At 34.7% G+C, this 23,999-nt stretch overlaps 1 protein-coding gene across 3 annotated transcripts in view; it reads left to right on the top strand.

The window, feature by feature from the left end:
• The window catches only part of AGL (amylo-alpha-1, 6-glucosidase, 4-alpha-glucanotransferase), a 97,038-nt gene extending 76,837 nt beyond the window's left edge, over positions 1-20,201 (top strand). For all 3 annotated transcript variants that reach the window (XM_065908166.1, XM_065908149.1, XM_065908158.1), the window contains exons 28-34: positions 4,787-4,922; positions 5,857-5,969; positions 7,025-7,236; positions 8,533-8,630; positions 10,704-10,791; positions 10,891-11,024; positions 17,800-20,201. In XM_065908166.1, coding sequence (XP_065764238.1) covers positions 4,787-4,922; positions 5,857-5,969; positions 7,025-7,236; positions 8,533-8,630; positions 10,704-10,791; positions 10,891-11,024; positions 17,800-17,917 — 899 coding nt within the window. In that variant the 3' untranslated portion in view covers positions 17,918-20,201. The remainder of the gene's footprint in view (positions 1-4,786; positions 4,923-5,856; positions 5,970-7,024; positions 7,237-8,532; positions 8,631-10,703; positions 10,792-10,890; positions 11,025-17,799) is intronic.
• Positions 20,202-23,999: the final 3,798 nt, after the last annotated feature.

Genomic DNA, 23,999 nt, shown 5'->3' with positions numbered 1-23,999 from the left:
AACAAAATTCTCCAAGCCAGGCTTCAACAGTACATGAACCGTGAACTTCCAGATGTTCAAGCTGGATTTAGATCAAATTGTCAGATGAAATCAACCAGAGATCAAATTGCCAACATCCATTGGATCATCAAGAAGCAAGAGAGTTCCAGAAAAACATCTATTTCTGCTTTATTGACCATACCAAAGCCTTTGACTGTGTGGATCACAACAAACTGTGGAAAATTCTGAAAGAGTTGGGCATACCAGACCACCTGACCTGCCTCTTGAGAAATCTGTATGCGGGTCAAGAAGCAACAATTAGAACTGGACATGGAACAACAGAGTGGTTCCAAACAGGGAAAGGAGTCCGTCAAGGCTGTATATTGTCACCCTGTTTATTTAAATTATGCAGAGTACATCATGAGAAACACTGGACTGGATGAAGCACAAGCTGGAATCACGATTCCTGGGAGAAATATCAGTAACCTCAGATATGCAGATGACACCACCCTTATGGCAGAAACGAAGAAGACCTAAAGAGCCTCTTGATGAAAGTGAAAGAGGAGAGTGAAAAAGTTGGCTTGAAGCTCAACATTCAGAAAAGTAAGATCATGGCATCTGGTCCCATCACTTCATGGCAAGTAAACAGTGACAGACTTTTTATTTTTGAGGGCTCCAAAATCACTGCAAATGGTTATTGCAACCATGAAATTAAAAGATGCTTGCTCCTTGGAAGAAAAGTTATGACCAACCTAGACCGCATATTAAGAAGCAGACACATTACTTTGCCAACAAAGATCTGTCTAGTCAAAGCTATGGTTTTTCCAGGAGTCATGTATGGATGTGAGAGTTTGGACTAAAGAAAGCTGAGCACTGAAGAATTGATGCTTTTAAACTGTATTGGAGTTTAAATACAGTTGGAGAAGTCCCTCGGACAGCAAGGAGATCCAACCAGTCTATCCTAAAGTAAATCAGTCCTGAATATTCATTGGAAGGACTGATGCTGAAGCTGAAACTCCAATACTTTGCCCACCTGATGGGAAGAACTGACTCATTGGAAAAGACCCTGATGCTGGGAAAGATTGAAGGCGGGAGGAGAAGGGGATGACAGAGAATGAGATGGTTGGATGGCATCATCGCTCAATGCACATGAGCTTGAGTAAACTCCGGGACTTGGTGATGGAAAGGGAGTCCTGGTGTGCTGCAGTCCATGGGTTCACAAACAGTCAGACATGACTGAGTGATTGAACTGAACTGAACTGAGACTGTTTTCTAAAGTGGTTGTAACATTTTGCACTCTCACCAGCAAACTGAACAGATCATTTCTCCACATCCTTGCCAGAATTTGGTGTTTTTTTGTTTGTTTGTTTGTTTTGTTTTTTAGCTATTCTGATAGTCATGTAAACCACTACATATTGTGTTTTTGATTTGCATTTTCCTATTAACAGTATTAAACATCTGTTCATGTGCTTATTTACCATCCCTACCCCTTCTTTGATGATAAAACTGTGTTTTATCCCTTTTCTAATTGGATTGCTTGGTTTTTTACTACTGAGTGTATGTGGTAAAATACATGTTTACCGTTTTATCATAAATACATCATTTTAGCCTCCTTTAAGTATACGGTGCAGTGACTTTAAGTACATTCACACTGTTTTTCAACCATTACTGCTATCCATCTCCAGAACTTTTTCATCATCCCAAACTGAAACTCTTACCCAGCTAACAGTAATTTCTCATTCTCTCCTTCCCTCAGTTCCTGGTCATTACTAGTCTGTTTTCTGTCTGTGTGAATTTGATTATTCTTGGTACCTCAAATAAATGGAATTACATCATTTTTGTCCTTTTATGTCTCACTTACTTCAGTTAACATCGGTATATCAGAGCTATATATACTATACTTTTATGCCCTTTGTTTCAACGCTACCACATTCTTTTCCAGAATTACTGCACCGGTATCTATTCCCATTACCAACCAAAGTGGCTTCTTATGTCCCCCCATGCCTACCAACGTCATTTGGCATTATCCTCTAATGCTGAATATGGTTATAAAACCATATGTAGTTGTTTTTACTTGTAATTCTCCTGTTATTGAATTTGAATATTTTCTCATATGTTTATTGCGTCTTTGGAAAGTTTCCTTTTCTATAAACTGTTTGTTCCTGTTCTATACCTTTATTCATCTTTCTTTTGGCATTCTGATATTTTTCATGTTGTTTACCAGGAGTTTTTGGTTTACTCTAGGTACTTGTCCATCATGAATGTTAGAATTATACAGACCTTTTCCCAATTTATGTATCGTATCATTCAATATACTTTATTTCAGAAATCCTACCCTACCTTCATATCACAAAGATAATCTATCATATTGGCTTTTATTAACTGTGTATGGTTTTGCCTTTTTCCAAATATTTTTTAAAGAAACAATTTATTCCACTTTAATCCATTCTGTTTTTGTTCCTGTGACTCTTGTTTTTATGACCTATATCTGTATTAATTTTTCATGTCTGTACTCATTTCCTTGTTAAAATCCATAATGACCCCTAACAGATTAAGTAATTTAGTGTATGTACCTCTCCCCCAATCCATGTTTGATATTATCTAGATGAAATTTCAGTTTGAATTGTTGTGACTATTCTTTTTCTTTTCCTTGGTTGTTTCTACTTTTAGGCAGCAATAAACTTTGATGTATAATTTGATCATCTTTTCATCCCCTGTTACTATATCCTCCAAGATTTCTTTCTTTCCTTATTAGATTTAATCAAATGAGCTTATTTATTTATGTTAATATATGAAAACCTCTCAGAACAATTCCTACTGCTACAATGTCTTGCTGTAGTTATTTTTATTGTTGCTATATGAGTATTTTTTAGTTGTAATTTATATGTCAGACACAACTTACCAACCGAATAACAACAGTTTACATGTCAAACCCACCAAGGCCTTGAATGACGGGCAGTATTTTTATTATGCCCTCATATTTAAATGACAGATTAGACATAAATGCTTGTTTCCTTCAGTGCTTTAGAAAATATCATTCTGTTGATGTCTTACTTCTAGTATAGCTATTGAAAGTCTTATGGACCTATACCTCCTTCTATTAGAAGTGATTACTCTTTCTTTTTTGAAGTTTTAAAACCATCTGTTTGTTTTAATTTGGGATTTTACGCCAACTTTTCTTATCTGTTTCATGTGGTCCTCTATGAGCCCTTTTAATCTGAGATTTACTATTTCTTTTCACTTTCTGGGGTTACTTTTGTCTGGATATCTTCTTGTTTATTTCTATCCCCATAGCTTTTCTTCTGTTGTCTGCCTTTAACCACTCCTGCTGCCTCTGGAGAATTTTTCCATCTTGTGTTCCATCTCACTAATTTCACTCTTAGCTATATCCATCTACTGTTTAGTCCCTTTATTATCACTTTATTGTTTTCCTTATTTAAACTATTAAAAATTCCAGGCCTAACATTTCCACTTAGTCATTTTTAATGTCTTTTGTTCCTACTTCATGTTAATAATATCTTGCTTATGTTTGAGGATATTTGTTTTGCTTATTGTGTGCTATTGATACAGTAATTGTGCTTCATGTGAAATATGTTACTCAACTCCTCTCTCTCATCTAGTCATTAGACTCCTCTGCTATCTAAGGTTTGTCTTTTCCCAATAAGCTCATATTCCCTTGATTATTAGTTCTCTGTAGCAGTCTTCTTAAGTTGTAAAACAATAGCTTTAAGAGCCAAGGTAAAATAAAAGTCCGAAGAGGCTGGTCACGTCTCACCTGTTTTCATTAGTTTGTCCCAAACATTATGTGAGTTCACATCAGTACCTCACACATACTTCTCTGTAGTTTCTCAAGGGTTGATTATGGAAAGGGCACCAATAGCCTGGAGTACTTTGGCAGCTCATCAGGAAGTGCAAAGATAGATTTTCTACTCACTTTATGCATCTGAAACAACCTGTTCGTTCATAGTCATTTTGACCTATGTACCTTTTTGTGTGCATTCTTTTGACTTCGTGGCCAAATCCCTGAGATTTAGTCACTAAACATTGACTGTCCAGTTATTTAGTATCAAGTAAATTAAAAAGCTCTTTGCCTTTGTGTATCACTTGACAAACCTTTTCCAAAAACTAGTACCTCTATTCCTAGCTCATAATAGAGGAAATAGGAAAGGAGATAAAGGTAGCTTGCCCAAGGAGGTGCATCAGCCATCCATTAATAAACATAAGGGAAGCATTCAATCTCACCAGTACTCAAACAGATTTATATTAAAGTAGATCACTGTGTGTATATATATACACCATGTCGTCTTTATTCATTCATCTGCTGGTGGACATTTAGGTTGTTTTCATGTCTTGGCTATTGTAAATAGTGCTGCTATGAATACTAGGGTATCTTCTTGAATTACAGTTTTCATCTTTTCTGGACATATGTCCAGGAATGGAATTACTGGATCATATAGTAGTTCTGTTTTTAATTTTTTAAGGAATTTTCATACTGAAATGAGCCAGTGAACAGTTTTGAACATGAATAACATGACCTATCTTGTGTATTAAAAATGTAGTGGCTGCACCAATTTACTTTCCCACCAATATGGTACATGGGTACCCTTTTATCCACATCCTCTCCAACATTTGTTATTTGTAGACTTTTTGATGCTAGCCATTCTGGCGGGTATGACATAGTACTTCATTGTAGTTTTGATTTGCACATCTTCAACTTTTAAGGTATTACCAAATTGATCTCCAGAGTAGTTTTCCTAATTTATTATATTCCTTTTAAATTTTATAAATGGTTTACTTTTATTTTCAGGTTTTAATATTACTGCAGGGGTTGATGAAGAAACAGGATTTGTTTATGGAGGAAATCGCTTCAATTGTGGTACATGGATGGATAAAATGGGAGAAAGTGACAGAGCTAGAAACAAAGGAATCCCAGCCACTCCAAGGTAGTGTTTATTTATAATGTTTTTATAATTATATCATTTGTAAAGTGATATACTTGTGGAATCTTTTATTCTATTAACCACAAAGTGTTCTTGGTAAATCAGTCAAAATTTTGCTTCCTTCCTCCCACTTCTCCTTCCATGTACTCCTTTCTCTCCCCCAATATACACATGTACAATCCTCTTGATATGTCATCAAGTAAAATTATCTGTTCTCTTCTGGATGTTCTCATGGATTGATTCCCTACAAGCACCTCAAAGGAAAGTTTTATGATTCATTATCCCCATGGTTAAGACATTTCTTTATAACCTGAAGTATTTTCACTGTTATAAATAATTCATTATTATTATCTCTTGTAAATACAGAAAACAACCAGTTGTCCTGTCTTTTATGAAATCCTTTCACTTTCTAAATATTTTCCCCTTAATGTTTTAATCTTTTATCTCATCATTTCTTTTTATTATTTTAAGTTTACTACAGTATCAAGTCTAAGAAACTATGTTCTTATCCAAATTTTATCTTCAATCAGAAATGTCAAAAAATTGTTAAATAGAAGCATGTTCTTTTTAAAAACACTTATTTTGATGAATTATTAAATCTTGAACTTCTGTTTCATTTTCCTTAAAAATGAGCTTTCAAATTATGATGCTCACCTTCCCTGGCTTTGTTTAGTCCTATATCCTATATTTTCTTTTCTCTGGAATCCTGTCACAATATTCTTTGATTCCTACTTCTGCCTTAAGATGCTAAGCAATCCAAAAGTAATAAAAGGAGAAATTTCTTATATATGCCACACACCTCCTATAAAGTAAGGATTTTTATAGTCATTTTTATAATACATTAGTTATATAATTCTTCAAAATTATTTTTTGAATGCCATTTAAATAGTGCTTAAGTTACTTATTGTCACAGAATAAAATTTATTTTTAATTTTAGAGATGGATCTGCTGTGGAAATTGTGGGCCTGAGTAAATCTGCTGTTCGTTGGTTGCTGGAATTATCCCAAAAAAATATTTTTCCTTATCATTATGTTACAGTGAAAAGACATGGTAAGCTATTTCTTTTGTTTGCAAAGAAAGTCCGATGACTGTCTGTATGCTTCATCTACATAATCATCATGTGACTCAATGAACTAGTATTAGAAAACCCTTAAGATTAAAAGGAAAGACAGTTCAGTTCAGTTCAGTTCAGTCGTTCAGTCGTGTCCGAGTCTTTACGACCCCGTGAATCACAGCACACCAGGCCTCCCTGTCCATCACCAACTCCCGGAGTTTACTCAAACTCATGCCCATCGAGTCGGTGATGCCATCCAGCCATCGCATCCTCTGTCGTCCCCTTCTTCTCCTGCTTCCAATTCCTCCCAGCATCAGGGTCTTTTCCAGTGAGTCAACTCTTCGCATGAGGTGGCCAAAGTACTGGAGTTCCATTAATTTACTAGTATGAAAATTGTAACAAACCTGATTACTAACTATATTTTTATAGCAACTTTGAACTGACATATGAATAGCATCATACTTATTTTTTTCCTTGGTATGATATGACTATGATCAGGCCAAGTTTTGGTGAACAATTATGAAGTCTTTACATCTCTTTTTTTCTGGAACAGAGCTGTCCAATAGAAATATAATTTTCTAGTACCTACATTTTAAAAAGTTAAACAGGTGAAATTAATTAATGAGTATATTTTCATTAACTCAGTATATATGAAAGATTATTTCAACATGTAATCACTATGAAATTATTCACGACTGTTTTACATTCTTTTGAGGGGTACTGTGTCTTAGAAATACAGTATATATTTTATACTTCTAGCACCTCTCAATTCAGTCTAACCTCCTTTCAAGTGCTCAATAAAGATAATTTTATCAGCAGTAAGAGTGACCCAAACAAAGACAAATGATTTGGGATCATTTGTTGGAGTCTAATCCTTTTTCAGTAATACAGTGAAAGATAATTTTTTATTTCTGGCTAGTGTCCTTCAAAAGACCCTGACACTTTCCAAAAAAGTGTATAATTTATTGACTAAATATTACTCTTGAGCTTTAACTAAATGTATGAGTTTCTCTGAATGCTTAAAACTACCAAGTCTTTTATAATGTTTCAGGAAAGCTTGTGAGAGTCTCATATGATGAATGGAACAGAAAAATACAAGAGAACTTTGAAAAGTTATTTTATGTGTCAGAAGACCCTGCAGATGTCAATGAAAAGCACCCTAATCTGGTACACAAACGGGGCATATACAAAGACAGTTACGGAGCGTCAAGCCCGTGGTGTGACTACCAGCTCAGGCCTAACTTTACCATAGCAATGGTTGTGGTGAGTAATCTGCTTTGTTCTTTTCAGATTTCAAAAATGTCATGATAGGGTTTATTTAGTTCTTTATTCTCATTTGTTCTCAAATTCATTGAATTGTTAAAAAGTGAGTTATTTACTAGCTAGTTTTATATGGTCTTTTCTCATATCCAAGTACTAACCAGGCCCAACTCTACTCAGCATCCGAGATCAGAGAAGATCAGGTGCATTCAGAGTGGTATGGCCAGAGACTATATGGCCTTTTCTAATGAATAAAGCGTAACACCCTTAACTATAACATTTGATGTCAAGAGATAGAAAATAATGGGTGATGGCTAATGAAGTTCTTCTCAATGTTTTTATGTCATAGCACATAGAAAATGATGATTTTTAGAAAAGGAAAATGATGAACTTTTTACAGCACACTGGGCGAAATGGACTAGGTTGCTGCCAGACCCAGCCGCTTCTTTGAGTCCCAGACCCCACCCAGCTGTGGGGAAAGCTGCGGGCCTCTGTTTCTCTGCACACCTGTGCCATGCCTCAGCTCACTAGTCGGAAACATCTGGACTAATGAACTAATATGAGTAGCTTCAATTCACATTCTGCCTTTTGCTTTGTTGTATTGCTCTAATTAGTTCTGTCTACTCAAGAATGCTTGATTCTCCTTTTTTATCTATACTTTAGTCTCAAAATAAAGTACAGTAAAACAGAGAAGGTACGTGTTCAACATCTGTATACAGGTGTTGCCACCTTGTCAAAAGAGTATTTAATATTGTATTATTAATTATAGTAGAATAAAAAATACAAAAGTACATAAAGGTAGCTTTGGTTCAGTGTGCATTGATTTTATTTAACATTTAAATTTAATGTGGAGTTTTAGTCACTTAGTCATCTTTCTCTCCTTCTCCATATCACAAGTAAATGTACTCATGCTATTACAGTGCATATCCTTCTGTGTTTCATTATGACACTAAAAGCAAAAAATGAGTTCCAGGTGAACTTAAAGGAAGATAATGTAAATCGTATGTTCTGCCTTCATTGGCACTATGGCAACTTCCTTTTGGAACTAGTAAACTTGCTTAAAGTGACACAAGGAAACAATCACCCCAAACAGCTTCCCTAACCTCTGAGGCCAAGATCAGTACTTCCAAGTCGGCCTGATAGAATTAGGTCTGATTAGACATCTACGCTGATCTTCTGGACCTGCACTGTATTTTTTAAGTTTTCATTATTTCCCAAGTTTATAGTTTTTTTTCCTAGTGTGGGTAGACACTTCTGTGATCTCAAAAAGTTTGTATATTTGTTTTTGACACCCATTAGGCCCCTGAGCTCTTTACGACCCAAAAAGCATGGAAGGCTTTGGAGATTGCAGAAAAAAAATTGCTTGGTCCTCTTGGCATGAAAACTTTGGATCCAGAGTAAGTTAAAAAGTATTAAGAATGTAGTTCATATTATATTTAATATCTAATGATATTTAATTATATTAATACTGGCATGAAAACTGTGAGTTCAGAGTAAGTCGAAATATGGGTGTTAAAAATGGCGTTATTTTATTTCATCAGGTCATAATTTTTTTGCTTATCAGTTAAATCTCTAAAGTTGCATTCAAACTGAATTTTTAAAAAGACCTTCCATGTCTTCCTTAAGGGGCCCCCCCCAGTGGCTCGGTGGTAAACAACCACCTGCCAATGCAGGAAATGTGAGCCCCGGTCCCTGGGTCAGGAGGATCTCCTGGAGAAGGACACCAGCCCACTCCAGTGTTCTTGGCTGGAGAATCCCATGGCCAGAGACGCCTGGAGGGCTACGGTCCATGGGGTTGCAAAGAATCAGACACGACTTAGCATCTAAGCAGCAACAACATCTTCAATAATCGTCAGGGTTCAAAGTGGGCTTGTCCTAAATTCAATCATCAATAAAAGAATTTTAATTTTATAAAACTAAGATGTCATATGAATATTTTCTAATGCCTATTTTTTCAGATCATAAAAGTCATACATGATGATTATTAACATTGGAGGCATAGATTTATTGTTTCCTCAGAAACAATATTTATTTTAGAAGTTGTTACTCCTAGTAGTTCCTCCTATAATTCTAAATAGTATGTGTTTGTAGCTATTTCTTGACTCCTTTAAATATTAGATGTTATTTGCTTACCTCTTGTGATGACAGATCACATCACTTCTTTTGATGGCAGATTTAACTGTGTTATTACCTCGCCCTGAACCCTTTCCATTTTCTCTAAATAATTACATCACTGTTTTTATTTAAGCCAATAAGTAATTTTGTTTTTATGATTAAATGTTTATCTCATTTTGCATTTCTTTTCCAATTTTTATTTTTTCTTGAGTTTATAATGATGTTTCTATTTTTCTTCTACTGTTTTGCTTTAAAATTGGATGCCCATCATCATTTGCCTTCTGTTTCATATGTGAGAGATCCCATTTTGTTGTAGTCTTACCTTTGTAGATTTTTCCTAACGTATTGTTTACTCATTTCACTCTTGAGATGCAAAATTTTATATGTGTGAACTTATCTGCTTTCTAAAGTATTCTCAATGTTTTCGTGGTAAGAACCACTGGTCAGAACAAAAACCCACAGAAAAAAACATACTTTTGTGATAAGATCTATCTATCTCACTAAAAGAAAAAAAGCAATAATTTAATTAAAGAGAGTATAGATAACTATCTTGTATTAAATATTGCAGTGTTTGTAACTTTGTTTAGTTTGTAAATATATGTAAATTATATTCAGTTGCTATTTATAATCTGGTAATCTACCAATTTTACTTAATGTGTCATGTCAATGTACAAAACCCACTGAAATGTTGTGAAGTAATTGGCCTCCAACTAATAAAATAAAATTTAAAAAAAAAAAAAAAAAAACTTAATGGAGAAGTTTAAAAAACAGCCTTTCTGATATATAATAATTAAAAACTTTATCATTAATGTTTACTAATTCAAATTATTATGTGTATATTTTAATTGTTATAAGTATATTAGGGGCTTCCCTTGTGGCTCAGACGGTAAGGAATCTACCTGCAATGCAGGAAACCCAGGTTCGATCCCTGGGTTGAGAAGATAATGCTGGAGAAGGGAATGGTTAACTATTCCAGTATTCTTGCCTAGAGAATTCCATGGACAGAGGAGCCTGACGGGCTACAGTCCCTGGGGTCACAAAGAGTCAACTACAACTAAGCAACGAAGCACAAGTGAAATAATCAACTTTAACCATAATTTAGTGTCTTTTTGAAAGCAAGATATCTGAATATTTTATATTTTTTGTATTAGGTATTAAGCATTTGTTAATCATCCCCTAACACATTCTAAACTCAATATATACTAATTTAGGGTTAGGTGGATGATGAGCTTTAGACTACAGATTGGAAGATAAAATAATTTTATTATTTCTTACCTTTTCCAGTAGGAAATTTTCCTGGTGCTTTTTATATAATGTCTGATCTTTTTTTAATCTAAATTTCAATCATTTTGCAGTGATATGGTTTACTGTGGAACTTATGACAATGCCTTAGACAATGACAACTATAATCTTGCTAAAGGTTTCAATTATCACCAAGGACCTGTAAGAATTTCTTTTTATTTCTTCGACTTTTTAATTTGTTATTTTTCAAAAAATTTTAGATATTCACAGCTCTTTTCTCTTCATTTTTATATTTTTCAGGAGTGGCTATGGCCTGTTGGGTATTTTCTTCGTGCAAAATTGTACTTTTCCAGATTGATGGGTCCGGAGACTACTGCAAAAACTATATTTTTGGTTAAAAATGTCCTTTCTCGACATTATGTTCATCTTGAGAGGTAAGTCATCAGAGCATGTAATTTCTGAAATTAGTGTTTCGTGTTTAGACTTAAATTGAAGAAATTGAAGAAAGCAAGGAAAACCACTAGACCATTCAGGTATGACCTAAATCAAATCCCTTACAATTATACAGTGGAAGTGACAAATAGATTCAAGGGATTAGATCTGATAGACAGAGTGCCTGATGAACTATGGACAGAGGTTCATGACTTTGTACAGGAGACAGGGATCAAGACCATCCCCAAGAAAAAGAAATGCAAAATGGCAAAATGGTTGTCTGAGGAGGCCTTACAGATAGCTGTGAAAAGAAGAGAAGTGAAAGGCAAAAGAGAAAAGGAAAGATATACTCATTTGAATGCAGAGTTCCAAAGAACAGCAAGGAGAGATAAGAAAGCCTTCCTCAGTGATCAGTACAAAGAAATAGAGATCTCTTCAAGAAAATTAGAGACACCAAAGGAACATTTCATGCAAAGATGTGCACAATAAAGGACAGAAATGGTATGGACCTAACAGAAGCAGCAGATATTAAGAAGAGCTGTCAAGAATACACAGAAGAACTATACAAAAAAAATGTTCATGACCGAGACACTCACGATGGTGTGACCACTCACCTAGAACCAGACATCCTGGGATACGAAGTCAAGAGGGCCTCAGAAAGCATCACTATGAACAAAGCTAGTGGAGGTAATGGAATTCCAGTTGAGCTCTTTCAAATCCTAAAGGATGATGCTGTAAAAGTGCTGAACTCAATATGTTAGCAAATTTGGAAAACTCAGCAGTGGCTTTAGGACTCAGAAAGGTCAGTTATCATTCCAATCCCAAAGAAAGGCAATGCCAAAGAATGCTCAAACTACCACCCAATTGCACTCATCTCACACGCTAGTAAAGTGATGCTCAAAATTCTCCAAGCCAGGCTTCAATAGTACGTGAACCGTGAAATCCCAGGTGTTCAAGCTGGATTTAGAAAAGGCAGAGGAACCAGAGGTCAAGTTGCCAACATCCATTGGATCATTGAAAAGGCAAGAGAGTTCCAGACAAACATCTACTTCTGCTTTAATGACTGTGTGAAAGCTTTTGACTGTGTGGATCGCAACAAACTGTGGAAAATTATGAAAGGGATGGGAATACCAGACTACCTGACCTGCCTCTTGAAAAATCTGTATGTGGGTCAGGAAGCAACAGTTAGAACTGAACATGGAACAACAGACTGGTTCCAAATCAGGAAAGGAGTCCTTAAAGGCTGTATATTGTCACCCTGCTTATTTAATGTATATGCGGAGTACATCATGAGAAACACTGGGCAGGATGAAGCACAAGCTGGAATCAAGATTGCCGGAGAAATATCAATAACCTCAGATATGCAGGTGACACTACCCTTATCACAGAAAGTGAAGAAGACTTAAAGAGCTCTTGATGAAAGTGAAAGAGGAGAGTGAAAAAGTTGGCTTTAAGCTCAACATTCAGAAAACTAAGATCATGGCATCTGGTCCCATCACTTCATGGCAAATAGATGGGGAAGCAGTGGAGACAGTGACAGACTTTATTTTTAGAGGGCTCCAAAATCACTGCAGATGATGACTGCAGCCATGAAATTAAAAGACACTTCCCCTTGGAAGGAAAATTATGACCAACCTAGACCACATATTAAAAAGCAGACATTACTTTGCCAACAAAGATCTGTCTAGTCAAAACTACGGTTTTTCCAGTAGTCATGTATGGATGTGCTGCTGCTGCTGCTAAGTCACTTCAGTCGTGTCTGACTCTGTGCGACCCCATAGACATCCGCCCACCAGGCTCCCCCGTCCCTGGGATTCTCTGGGCAAGAACACTGGAGTGGGTTGCCATTTCCTTCTCCAATGCATGAAAGTATGGATGTGAGAGTTGGACTATAAGGAAAGCTGAAAAAAAAAAAAAAAGGAAAGCTGAGCACCGAAGAATTGATGCTTTTGAACTGTGGTGTTGGAGAAGACTCTTGAGAGTTCCTTGCACTGCAAAGAGATCCAACCAGTCCACCTTAAAAGAAATCAGTCCTGAATAGTCATTGGAAGGACTGATTTTGAAGCTGAAACCCCAATACTTTGGCCACCTGATGCAAAGAACTGACTCATTTGAAAAGTCCCTGATGCTGGGAAAGATTGAAGGTGGGTGGAGAAGGGGACAACAGATGAGATGGTTGGATGGCATCACTGACTCAATGAACATGCATTTGAGTAAACTCCAGGAGTTGGTAATGAACAGGGAGGCCTCTCGTGCTGTAGTCCATGGGATCGCAGAGTCAGACACGACTGAGCAACTGAACTGAACTGAGTGTTTAGTCAATTTATTAGCTATTAAGTAAATGGCTTTTCCATAGAATTCATTTCTGTATATTCTATGTATCACAATGAAATTTGAAAGTTGTACTCTTTAACACACGTTCTATGTAATTTTCACCTTATTTTAATTATTTAAAGTGTTATTTAAATACTTGATATTGCATGATTTGTATGTGTGATGGAATAACCTTTGGTTTTTTTTTAATTTTTCTGATTTTTTTTATATGGTTAGTACAGGATATATACAAAAACTGAAGGTTTCAGGCTTGGCCTTTTGAGTTCACCTATTTGAAGATATATTGATAAATATTTTCATAAATGGTTTTATAATATAATTAAAATATCAGTATTGGTGTTTTGACTATTACAAACCCATTTGTCACATCCTTTGTCTGAACTATTAGCAGATAAATAGTATCAGAGTTATGTGCCTTTTTAAGATGATATAACTCGGTCAAAAGCTATCTTATTTTACAAATTCTAGATTAATCCTAGATATATGTACATCTTATATGATGTACATATATCATATTTATAATATGCATGAGCAACATATATTTTATCTCCTCTACTACAGGAACACTTGGGGCTTCCATCTATCACCATGAATGTTGTCAAAGTTTTTTTTTCAAAGTTTAGTTTCATTAGCTTAAATACAGTCCAGAAACAGTCCTGTCACACTTCTACCTCATCCAGAGATTAAGTCTGAAGTCTTTGTAATGTAAACATTCTTGTGTTCTGACCTTTATTGCACGACAATATTTCCCAATATTTGCATTACTTTTGTTTCTTCCCTTTTTTCCATGAGGAGTAAGAATATCTTGCACTGAAGAGATATTTTTCTACTTTTGCCTATAATCCCATCCCTCCTATCTGTTCCACGTCCTTGTCAAATGATTATCCTTACTTGGTTTTCCACTTGATCCTTCCTTCCTAAGCTATGAAGATAACCTGTCAGCCTACCCTAAAACAAAGTCCCTTCATAATGTTCCTACCTCAAGCTTTGTTTTATCATTCTATTTTCTTTCCAGGATCCACATTTTCTATAGAATTAGTTTTTTTGTTTGTTTGTTTGCTTTCTGACCCAACTCAGTCGTCATCACATGCAAGCTGCCTTTTGTTTTGCCCTCACCATTCTGGTGAAGCCACTCAAGAAGATCCTTTCTGGTTCCCAGATCCTATGACTTCTTCTCAGTTCTCTTCTTTGACTGGCTATATCGTTGCTTTCCTCTTTTCATGAAAAACCTATGCTAGCCATAGCATTAAATTTCCCTTGTTAACCTAGTAACAGTAACAATTATAATAGTAGCAAATAATATTTATTGAATACTTAGTATCTTCAGACATTGTTCTAAATGCATTCATATAACATTACTCATTTCATCCCAAAAGCTATATAAGATAGCTACTATTACTGGTTTCCGAGCGTCGCATCTCCCCTTATTAGCTGAGTGGTTGTGGGCAAGTTATTTAACTTCTCTAAGCCTCTGTTTCCTCGTCTATTTAAGGTATGTGCTGGTGTTGTTTTGAGGATTAATTTATTATTACACTAATAAAGATAATAAGATACTAACTCAGATATGAGCTACTATCTCCATTTTATAATGGAAGCTTAGAAATTTAAGTAATTTATACACAGTCAAATGGCAAGTTATTTGGTAGAGCTCTTACTAAACTCCAGGCAATATGGTTTCACGGACTGTGCCCTTAACCACCACATGATTGGCTCTATTTGCTGTTTTTCTGGCTTTGCTTTCTGGAACCTAAAAACACATTCATTCTGAAAAAAAAATCTATCTTTGATCTTCTTTTCTTTTCTGTCTACCTTGTCTTCTGTTATATTTCACCTAGTCTCACATCTTCACTCTTCAGGTAATTTTGAACTTTCATAAACTCCTCTTCTACTTTTCAACTACTTAATAAACTTCTTACCTTGGATGTCCTTCTGCCATCACTCATTTTCTCTCACAGTTTTTTTCTTCCTATGCTTCCCATCCTTGTTACAGTATTACCATTATTCATGGTCTGCACGCTCAGACACCCCAGGTACTTTTTAACTTTACTTCATTACCTCTCCAGAACATCCAGATAGTTGTCAAGAGTTGATTCTAGCTCTCTTCCTTTTAATAACCCACCGTCTTCCTTTCTTTTGCCCGTGCCTAGTCTGTAACTCATAATCTTTTCTCTGGACTAGGCAATCAGCCTCCAGACTTCCACTCTTCTCTCTCCATTTTGTCATATCACCCTAAACAAGCTCAATCTTGTTGACGTGTAACTCTCACAATTTTAATCTTATGTTTAAAAATCTTTAGCAATTCCCCATTGGTTACAAAATGAAATCTGAATTTTTTAGTTTCCACAATTTTTTCTCCAACTACCTTTCCATTTTTATTTCTTACTGTTTCCTATAGCTACTTTTATTACCATTAGCTTTAACTATGAGCTTTGGATTCAAATTCTGTCCTTGCTGCTAATTTTCATGTGCGACTTTCAGCAAATTACTTAACGTCTCTGAAATAAATTTCTTCATCTATAACGTGGGAATGATAATATCTCATTACTTATTGTCAAGATTAAATGAAAAGATAGATCAAAAATATTTGCCACAAATCATGAAATGGTTTCACCTAAAGTACATTATTACTTTTTAAATTTTCTATAGAATCTGTAATAATGTCAGTATTCTCATTCTTGATGTTGATAAGTTGTATTTTCCCTTTTTTTTTTCTGATCTGTCTGACTAGAGGCTTATCAATTTTATTGGTCTTCTTAAAGAACCAGGTATTGAGTCTGTCAATTTTTTTTCATATTATTCAGTTTTTAGTTCACTGATTTCTATGCTAATTTTTATGATTCTCTTCTACTTACTTTAGGTTTATTTTCTTTTTCTGTTTTTTTCAAGGTACAAGTTGAGGTCACTGATTTAAAGACTTCTTCTTTTCTAGTATAGGTACTTATTGCTAAATTTCTTTCTATGTACTAAATTAACAATACCCCAAAATTCTGATGTGTTATGTTTTTTTAATTCAGTTGAAAATACTTTCGGTTTTTCCCTTTAGCTTCTTCTTTGACTCATAGGTTATTTATAAAGGTGTTATTTAGTTTTAAAATATTTAGGAATTTTCCAGAGATGTTTCTATAACTGATTTCAAAGTTAATTCTATTGTGGTCAAAAAATGTATTTTATATGACTAATCTTTCTAAACTTATTGATTCTTATTTTATAGCTCAAAATATGTTCTAACTAGGTCACTAAACTGCAAGTAAAATAGTGTGCCTTCTGTTATCATTGGATGGTGGTGTGGTTTAGTTGCTAAGTCATGTCCGACTCTTGCAAACCCGTGGACTATAGCCCCGCCAGGCTCCTCTGTCCATGGGATTCTCCAGGCAAGAATACTGGAGTGGATTGCCATTTCCTTCTCCAGGGGATCTTCCCAACCCACAGATCGAACCCAGGTGTCCTGTGTTGCAGGCAGTCTTTACCAACTGAGCTACAAGGGAAGCCACGACATTGGATGGGGTGTTCTTAAAATGTCAACTACGTTGATGAGTGTTAGTCCCTCAGTTGTGTCTGACTCTGTGATCCCATGGACTATAACCCTCTGGGTTTCTCTGTCCATGGAATTTTCCAGGCAGGAATACTGGAGTGGGTTGCCATTTCCCTCTCCAGTGGATCTTCCTGACCCAATGATCGAACCCCAATCTCCTGCATTGCAGGCTAGTGTGGTACAAAATACTTGCAGATTTTCTGTCTACTTGTACTGTGAGTTACCTAGAAAGGTAACATTTTATTTTACAATTATGGATTTGCCTCTTTCTCCTTAAAGTTCTATGTGTTTCTATTCTAGAAGAATAGTCATGATACCTACCTCATAGGGTTGCCGTGAGTATTAACTGAGATAATGTACATAAAGCACTAGTATTAGGGCATAGTAAATGTACAGTAAATATCAACTGTACTATTATTCAGGAAAATGAGAAATTTGTGTAGAAATTTGAATTGTTATATTAACTGGCACGTTTTTCCTAATCATTGTCTTTTCCTTCTGCATCATTTCATGTTCATTTTATAATTTTGTCAAGATCAAACATAGTACATTCATATAATTATAATTTGAGTCTCATAAACTTACTCTAAAAGAAGTAAATTTAGGCCTGAGAGGATGTTTATCTCTATACTTACATTACTTGTAGTGGTATTTTCCTGTTTTCGGTACTTAAAGGGACTCCTTTGTAATTGAAAGTCTTAAATCCTAAAGATTGAATGTCAAAGAATAATTTCAGTCTAAGTTCTTTATATATAATCTTTAGGATAGCCTGTTTTATTTTGTAGTAAATGGGCACATATGGTTGTTTTCTAAAAGAGAAGGCAAAAATCACCAGCTGTATTGCCTATTTTGTTAATCCAACAAGATATATGTTTGATTATATCTCATAAAATGGCTCTTCTTTCTTTAAGATCCCCTTGGAAAGGCCTTCCAGAGCTGACCAACGAGAATGGCCAATACTGTCCTTTCAGCTGTGAAACACAAGCCTGGTCAATTGCTGCTGTTCTTGAAACACTCTATGACTTATAGTTGACTTATGCATATTTCTTAAGTATGCAATCAGTTCTGTTGTTGAATGCAGTCATAATGTAATATAAATGCTTTATATGCACATGCTAAAGTCATTTTTTAAATCTCATTCATATAATATTGATGCCCTAATAGGTTAGACTATAAAGCATTGGTTTTGCTAATGTAGTTTTTGATTTGAGTAAGATAAAAATTATCACTACCAATGGAATGTTTGTCTTTTGAATTCAATAAGTATTCTTCAAATGTCTAGAAATAAATAATTTGAAAGCCAGAGTTTGAAAAAGAAAAATCATGTAATATTCTTTTTGTACATAAGTGAAATGAAACATGAGAATGTAATAATGAAAGAAATGGAAAAGTATCTTCAAATGGTGGTATATATTTTCTTTAGTAACAGTATATACTGAATAAACTGTGGTTAATTAACCTCCTCAACCTTTTACTAGTAGTATTTCTAGCACCTTCCAAATTGCATTCAGAAGATACTAAATGAATATGGAATGATGGAAATGTCCACCTACAATATATGTTTGTAAGTGAAGCACAGATGTTTATAATGTGCTTTTATTTTTTTCACTCATAGTGTAATATGTTTTTAATACAATGAATTTCAACAGTATATTTAACATATATTTAATTGTGCTAATGATGCATAGGCTATATGAAAAAATCACAAAGTATTAGAAATTTATTTTCTAAGAAAAATTGTATAAAATTAGTCTTGCGTTCCATTTTCCTACTTTGAGATGGTTTACATTTTCGTAATGCAAACCTTCAGATATATTTATGAGAATTTTAAAGAAAAAGGTACTATATTAATTTTCTAAAAATAACTAGTTTTAGTTTGTGTATAAAAGTGTATTATATTGGTTTCCTGTTAACTGAAAACTGTTGACAAGTTTAGCATGGAGAACAAGCTTAAAATAGAGATATGAATTCAACAGTTATCTTGAATCCAATAAAATCACTTGAATAGTTTTTCATGTTATTTTAAGATAACTTAAATCTGGAGAAGTCATAAAAGGAAAAAGACTTAACATTTGTATGATTTGACATTTTTAATAGTACTTATTTTCTAGATGATTTTTTTTAAAACTATCTCTTTTTGTCTCAAGAAGGCACAATTAGATCATTATACTTTCAGCTGAAAGAAAGGAGTTGCAAAAATCCATTTCATTATTCAGTTGTAACATTTATAGTTAAAATAGTGGTACGATAACACTTTTCTCACCTAGAACTCATATGCCCAACTCCCTTAACTATGAAGAAGGAGTGAAAATAGGGGAAAACAAGTAAGCTAAAACTTCTGGGTAGTAAAAATATAAAAATGTTTCAGATGCCAAATACCCATGCTCAACCCTACTTTAGTGTTACCTATTGGTTTTCTGGTTTCCCAACCTAAAGCAGATTGACTTCTATATAAGGATGCATTGATTTCCAAGTTTTCCTTCCTTCTTCATTGTTCAATGTCTGACCTTCTCTAACCTGTGCAGTTAGAAAAATGACCTTCCTTGAAAGGGAGAACCGTTAATTATCAAAGATTCACATAGTTCTGTTGTAATTAAACTTCTATATTAAAAGTGGTAAGAAAAGTAACTAAAGACCAACATTAAATCTGCTTTAAAAAAAAAAGCAAGAAGCAATGGCTGGTGATAAATAAATAAGTAAATGAGTAAATTAATCCTAATAAATAAATAATAACAAGCTGACAATTTTAAAAACATAGCCATGTTGGGTTATCTATGGTAGGGCAAATATCCACCTCACCAGCACATTTTTAGGATATCGTATTACACTAGAAAATTAAGCAATTCACATTTTTATTAGGAATATTAATGAAAGAACATTATTATAATCTGCATGTCCTATTTTAAAGCTTAAGAAGCATGTTACACATTATTTTATCAAAGATTGTTAATATTAATAGCTTTAGATTTTAGAGGGATAAATGTTGTTTGACTAAAAAACATTTAAATAGAATACTTCATTCCTGTGTGGTGTTGAATGAGGTACCATTATATCACATATTGAGAATGGTTCTGTGCCCTGATTCTTAATCGATTCAGATCAGTCTTACTCTTTTACTTGAGAAGTTTGCCAGTTTAACCAGTATGCTGTGATAATTTAATACATTTCACAGATAACTGAGGAAACATGAGACCTGTCATCCTGTCTATGAACGTTATGTAATGCATTTCTGATATGTCTTCACCTGCTCTGTCTAGTAGGCAAATGTCATTTTTATGTCTGTGCCAAGAAAATAAAAATCTTTTCAAAAGGACTGTATTTTGCATTTATTCCATTATTTAGCAGTTAACTAATTTGCTGGTGCTTACTACTACCGTTTATTCAGGACTTGCTTATTTGGGGTGCTTTATCTTTTTGCAGTATGTATGGAAACAAAGATAGGAGGAAGAATTTTAGGCTGTTTGGTAATTTATTTAATTAGCCATGTTGAAATTAGGAGCAAAGTTAACTTTTGATGTATAAATTGACCTATGTTGAATATGTTGGCAGCTATCCATACTCCAGGTATTTCCTGGAATCATTTGCGCTACTGTGAATTTTTTTACCTTTCATGAGTATGAGTGAATTGGTCAAACTTGCCACACTTATTTATAGAAATCTTCAATGCACCAAAATAATAAACTCATGTTTAAGTTGCTCAGTTCAGAGGTGGTTTTTCCATTTGTATAAGACTTGTACTATTAAATAATACTGATACGTTGTCATTTGGGCAGTTTTTTCCAAATATATATTTCTTAACATATCTGGTATTGGGTTTGTCAGCTACAAATTGGCACTTACCAAGAGCATTGCCAATCACAAGGCATCTGCCATCTGCCTCTACTGAGATTGAACCCCATGCTGCTATAGCTGGTGACCTTCAGAGAGACGCACTCTGTGCTCCAGGGAATCCGGCGGGACAGGTCTTTAGTTGGATGTTTTTAGGAACAGATTTTATGATCTCAGTCCTTGCATCTCCTCATATCTAGAGAAGCACTAAATCCATTCATGGTGACATCAGACCCTCATGACTAACAAAAAACCTTTTGTAAATTGAGTGCTTCATGGTATTGAACTCCCCCTTCACCAAAACCTTATACATTGACTTTCCCCCACTGCTGCTTTGGAGCAGTCTCTCAGAGCTATCTGAGATGCTGCCTCCCGGGCTGCAGTCCTCATTTTGCCCCAAATAAAACTTGGACTCTGTGGGAGAGGGCGAGGACGGGATGATATGAGAGAATGGCATTGAAACATGTAAATTATCATATGTGAAACGAATCACCAGTCCAGGTTCAATGCATGAGACAGGGTGCTCGGGGCTCGTGCAATGGGATGGGGAGGGAGGTGGGGGGGGGGGCGGGTTCAGGATGAGGAACACATGTACACCCATGGCAGATTCAAGTCAATGTATGGCAAAACCAATCCAATGTTGTAAAATTAATTAATTAATTTTTAAAAAAAGAGAATAGCAGCTGCTTTTCAATTCTGAGAATCCCTTACTCTTCCTTACATCCAGGAAATTAGTTGGTTATTTTAAAAAGCTAATTTAAACCTATTTGGGGGACAAAAGGTGTCAAATATTCAGTAAAAATTCAACTATTACATCTCTGACCAGTTTTATTCATGTTATTATTTCCTTTTTTCATTTAATATTATTATTTTATTTCTTTCCCAAAGTTTAAATTTTTTATTATTGGGATGTAGCCATTTGACAAAGTTGTGGTAGTTTCTGGTGAACAGCAAAGGGACTCAGCCATACTTATGTTTATCCATTCTCTCCTAAACCCCCCACCCAGTCAATGTTAAAAAAAAGAATGTACAACACATTTGATTATAGAAAATAGTTCTCATTAAATAAGGCCTACTAAAGAAATTGAACACACACACACAAAAAAAACTCAAGTTGTACATCTTTTTTAGTCGACAAGTTAGAGGCTTTTTGTTTAACTTATAGAAAGTTTCATTTTTATTTAATTAGATATTTTAGTGTTTTTATCTTTGTGAAATCTTCTGTCTCTTCAAAATTTAACTGAAATTTTAATCAAAAAAATTTAATCAATTCAATAATAAACTTTTATTTCTGTGTTATATTCTGGTTTTATATTTATAACAGCATACAGTATGAGGTGCACCTTTAAAGAAGAATAAGTAAATGAACAACCATGAACCCAACATAGAATTTAAAAATTGAAACAAATTTTCTGTCCCCAGTTTAAACAATGCTGAGACCAAGCAAAGACAATAGCAGTGTATTCCAGGAGCTCTGCTCTAGGAAAGTAAGATGGTAAAACCACTAAAACAGCTTGCTCATCAGGGTTTCTCTGATGACAACTGCAGCAAAATTTGCTTCATAAGTCCTTAGGAATGTGGCAAATTTTACACTGAAAACTGGGAGCCAAACACCTTCCAAATCTATCAAATCATCTGACAGGCCTGTGAGATCCACAGTATCAAACTCAGGATGACTACTCAAGCTACTGTCTTAACAGAAACAAGCAGGATGGTGGAAAGGCTACATGTTGTGTGCTAGAGAATGCTCCCCAGTTTAACATGATCTTTGAAATTAGAAAAGTTGTTCTTAGGTGCTACATTTTATTGAAATTTAACTTGAAAATGCATTTACCACATGGTTGTCATAACTCCCTTTCTGTCCAGTCAAGTAGTTCAAGAATGTTTTGTATAATCTACTGTTTTAAAGGGTTTCCCAGGTGACTCAATGGTAAAGAATCTGATTGCAATGCAGGAGATGTGGGTTCAATCCCTGGGTGAGGAAGATCCCCTGGAGAAGGGCAGGCAACCCACTCCAGTATCCTTACCTGGAGAATCCCATGGATCTAAGAGCATGGTGGGCTACAGTCCATGAGGTTGCAAAGAGCTGGACATGACTGAGCACAGCGCTGTTTTAAAACTTGGATGACAGGTTTTTCTCTCTTCCCTTTTTTCTTCCAGTTTCATTTTTATCACTGACTCTTTTTGTCTTTTATAATCCTGTTGAAATGTTTATATGTGTTTGTGTGTGTATATATGTATATATTAGAAATTTGAAGTTGCCCTTTTTAAGAATAACTGAGCAGATTTTATAAAAACCCTATTGCCTTTTTACATCACTTTCCTTTTTTTTATTTCCCTTACTCCCTTTCCCCCTTTTCTTCTGCCTCTCCTATCTTATTTTATTCCTTGAAATAACCTTATTCTTTCCATAGGAGCTATAAACATTGCATGGCCACATAGCAGTGTTCACAAAAAAAAAAAAAAAAAAAAAAACCTGAACAGCTTTGAGTTCAGTGCCTACAAAATCTAAAACTCCTTGGACTAAACTTTGAAAATAATTGTTCCAGTGGCAAAAAAACCAAATTATTGGTTCAATAATTGGTTCAATATCTTTACTTTTCCAAGAAGAATTCTGAGTGATTACTGTTATTCTCCAATTTTATATTAGAAATGTTATTTGTGTAAAGCAACTCCATTTTCTAATAATCTTATATTATTCCCATTGCTCCTGTAAGGAAACAACCCTTCAGCCAAAACATTCTAAAACAGCATAAGTGGTCACAATTCTGTCAGGTAAATATTTCAACTGTTTATTTAAATCATTAAAATCTGTATATTCTGATCCTGAGTTGTTGAACCAAAATGATTTTTGGTGTTCCAGTTATATATATTTCAAGGCTTATTACAATTGTGGGTTTTTAACAGTTTTCTCTAAACTTTCATATCATAGCTATAGGAAAGTTATCCCATGGTACTATATACGATCTTCTTGCTATTAGGTAAAGTCAGGCTATACCAATAAAGATATTTGGAATAATAAATGTTTTACCCTTGATAGTTTATTTTACTCCACATTTTCTCTTCAGGTTGTAATAAATCGCACAGTGGGGAGGGATTGGTGTGGGTAAAATAGATGAAGAGGGTCAAAAGGTACAAACTCCCAGTTATAAAATAATAAAGTCATGGGGATGTAATGTACAACATGGCAACTATAGTTAGTAATATTGTACTACACACTTGAAAGTTGCTGAGAATAATCTTAAAATTTCTCATCACAAGAAAAAAATTTGTTAACTACAGT

Source organism: Muntiacus reevesi, chromosome 1, assembly GCF_963930625.1.
Source record: "Muntiacus reevesi chromosome 1, mMunRee1.1, whole genome shotgun sequence".
NCBI lineage: Eukaryota > Metazoa > Chordata > Mammalia > Artiodactyla > Cervidae > Muntiacus > Muntiacus reevesi.
This window is presented reverse-complemented; position numbering and strand designations above follow the sequence as displayed.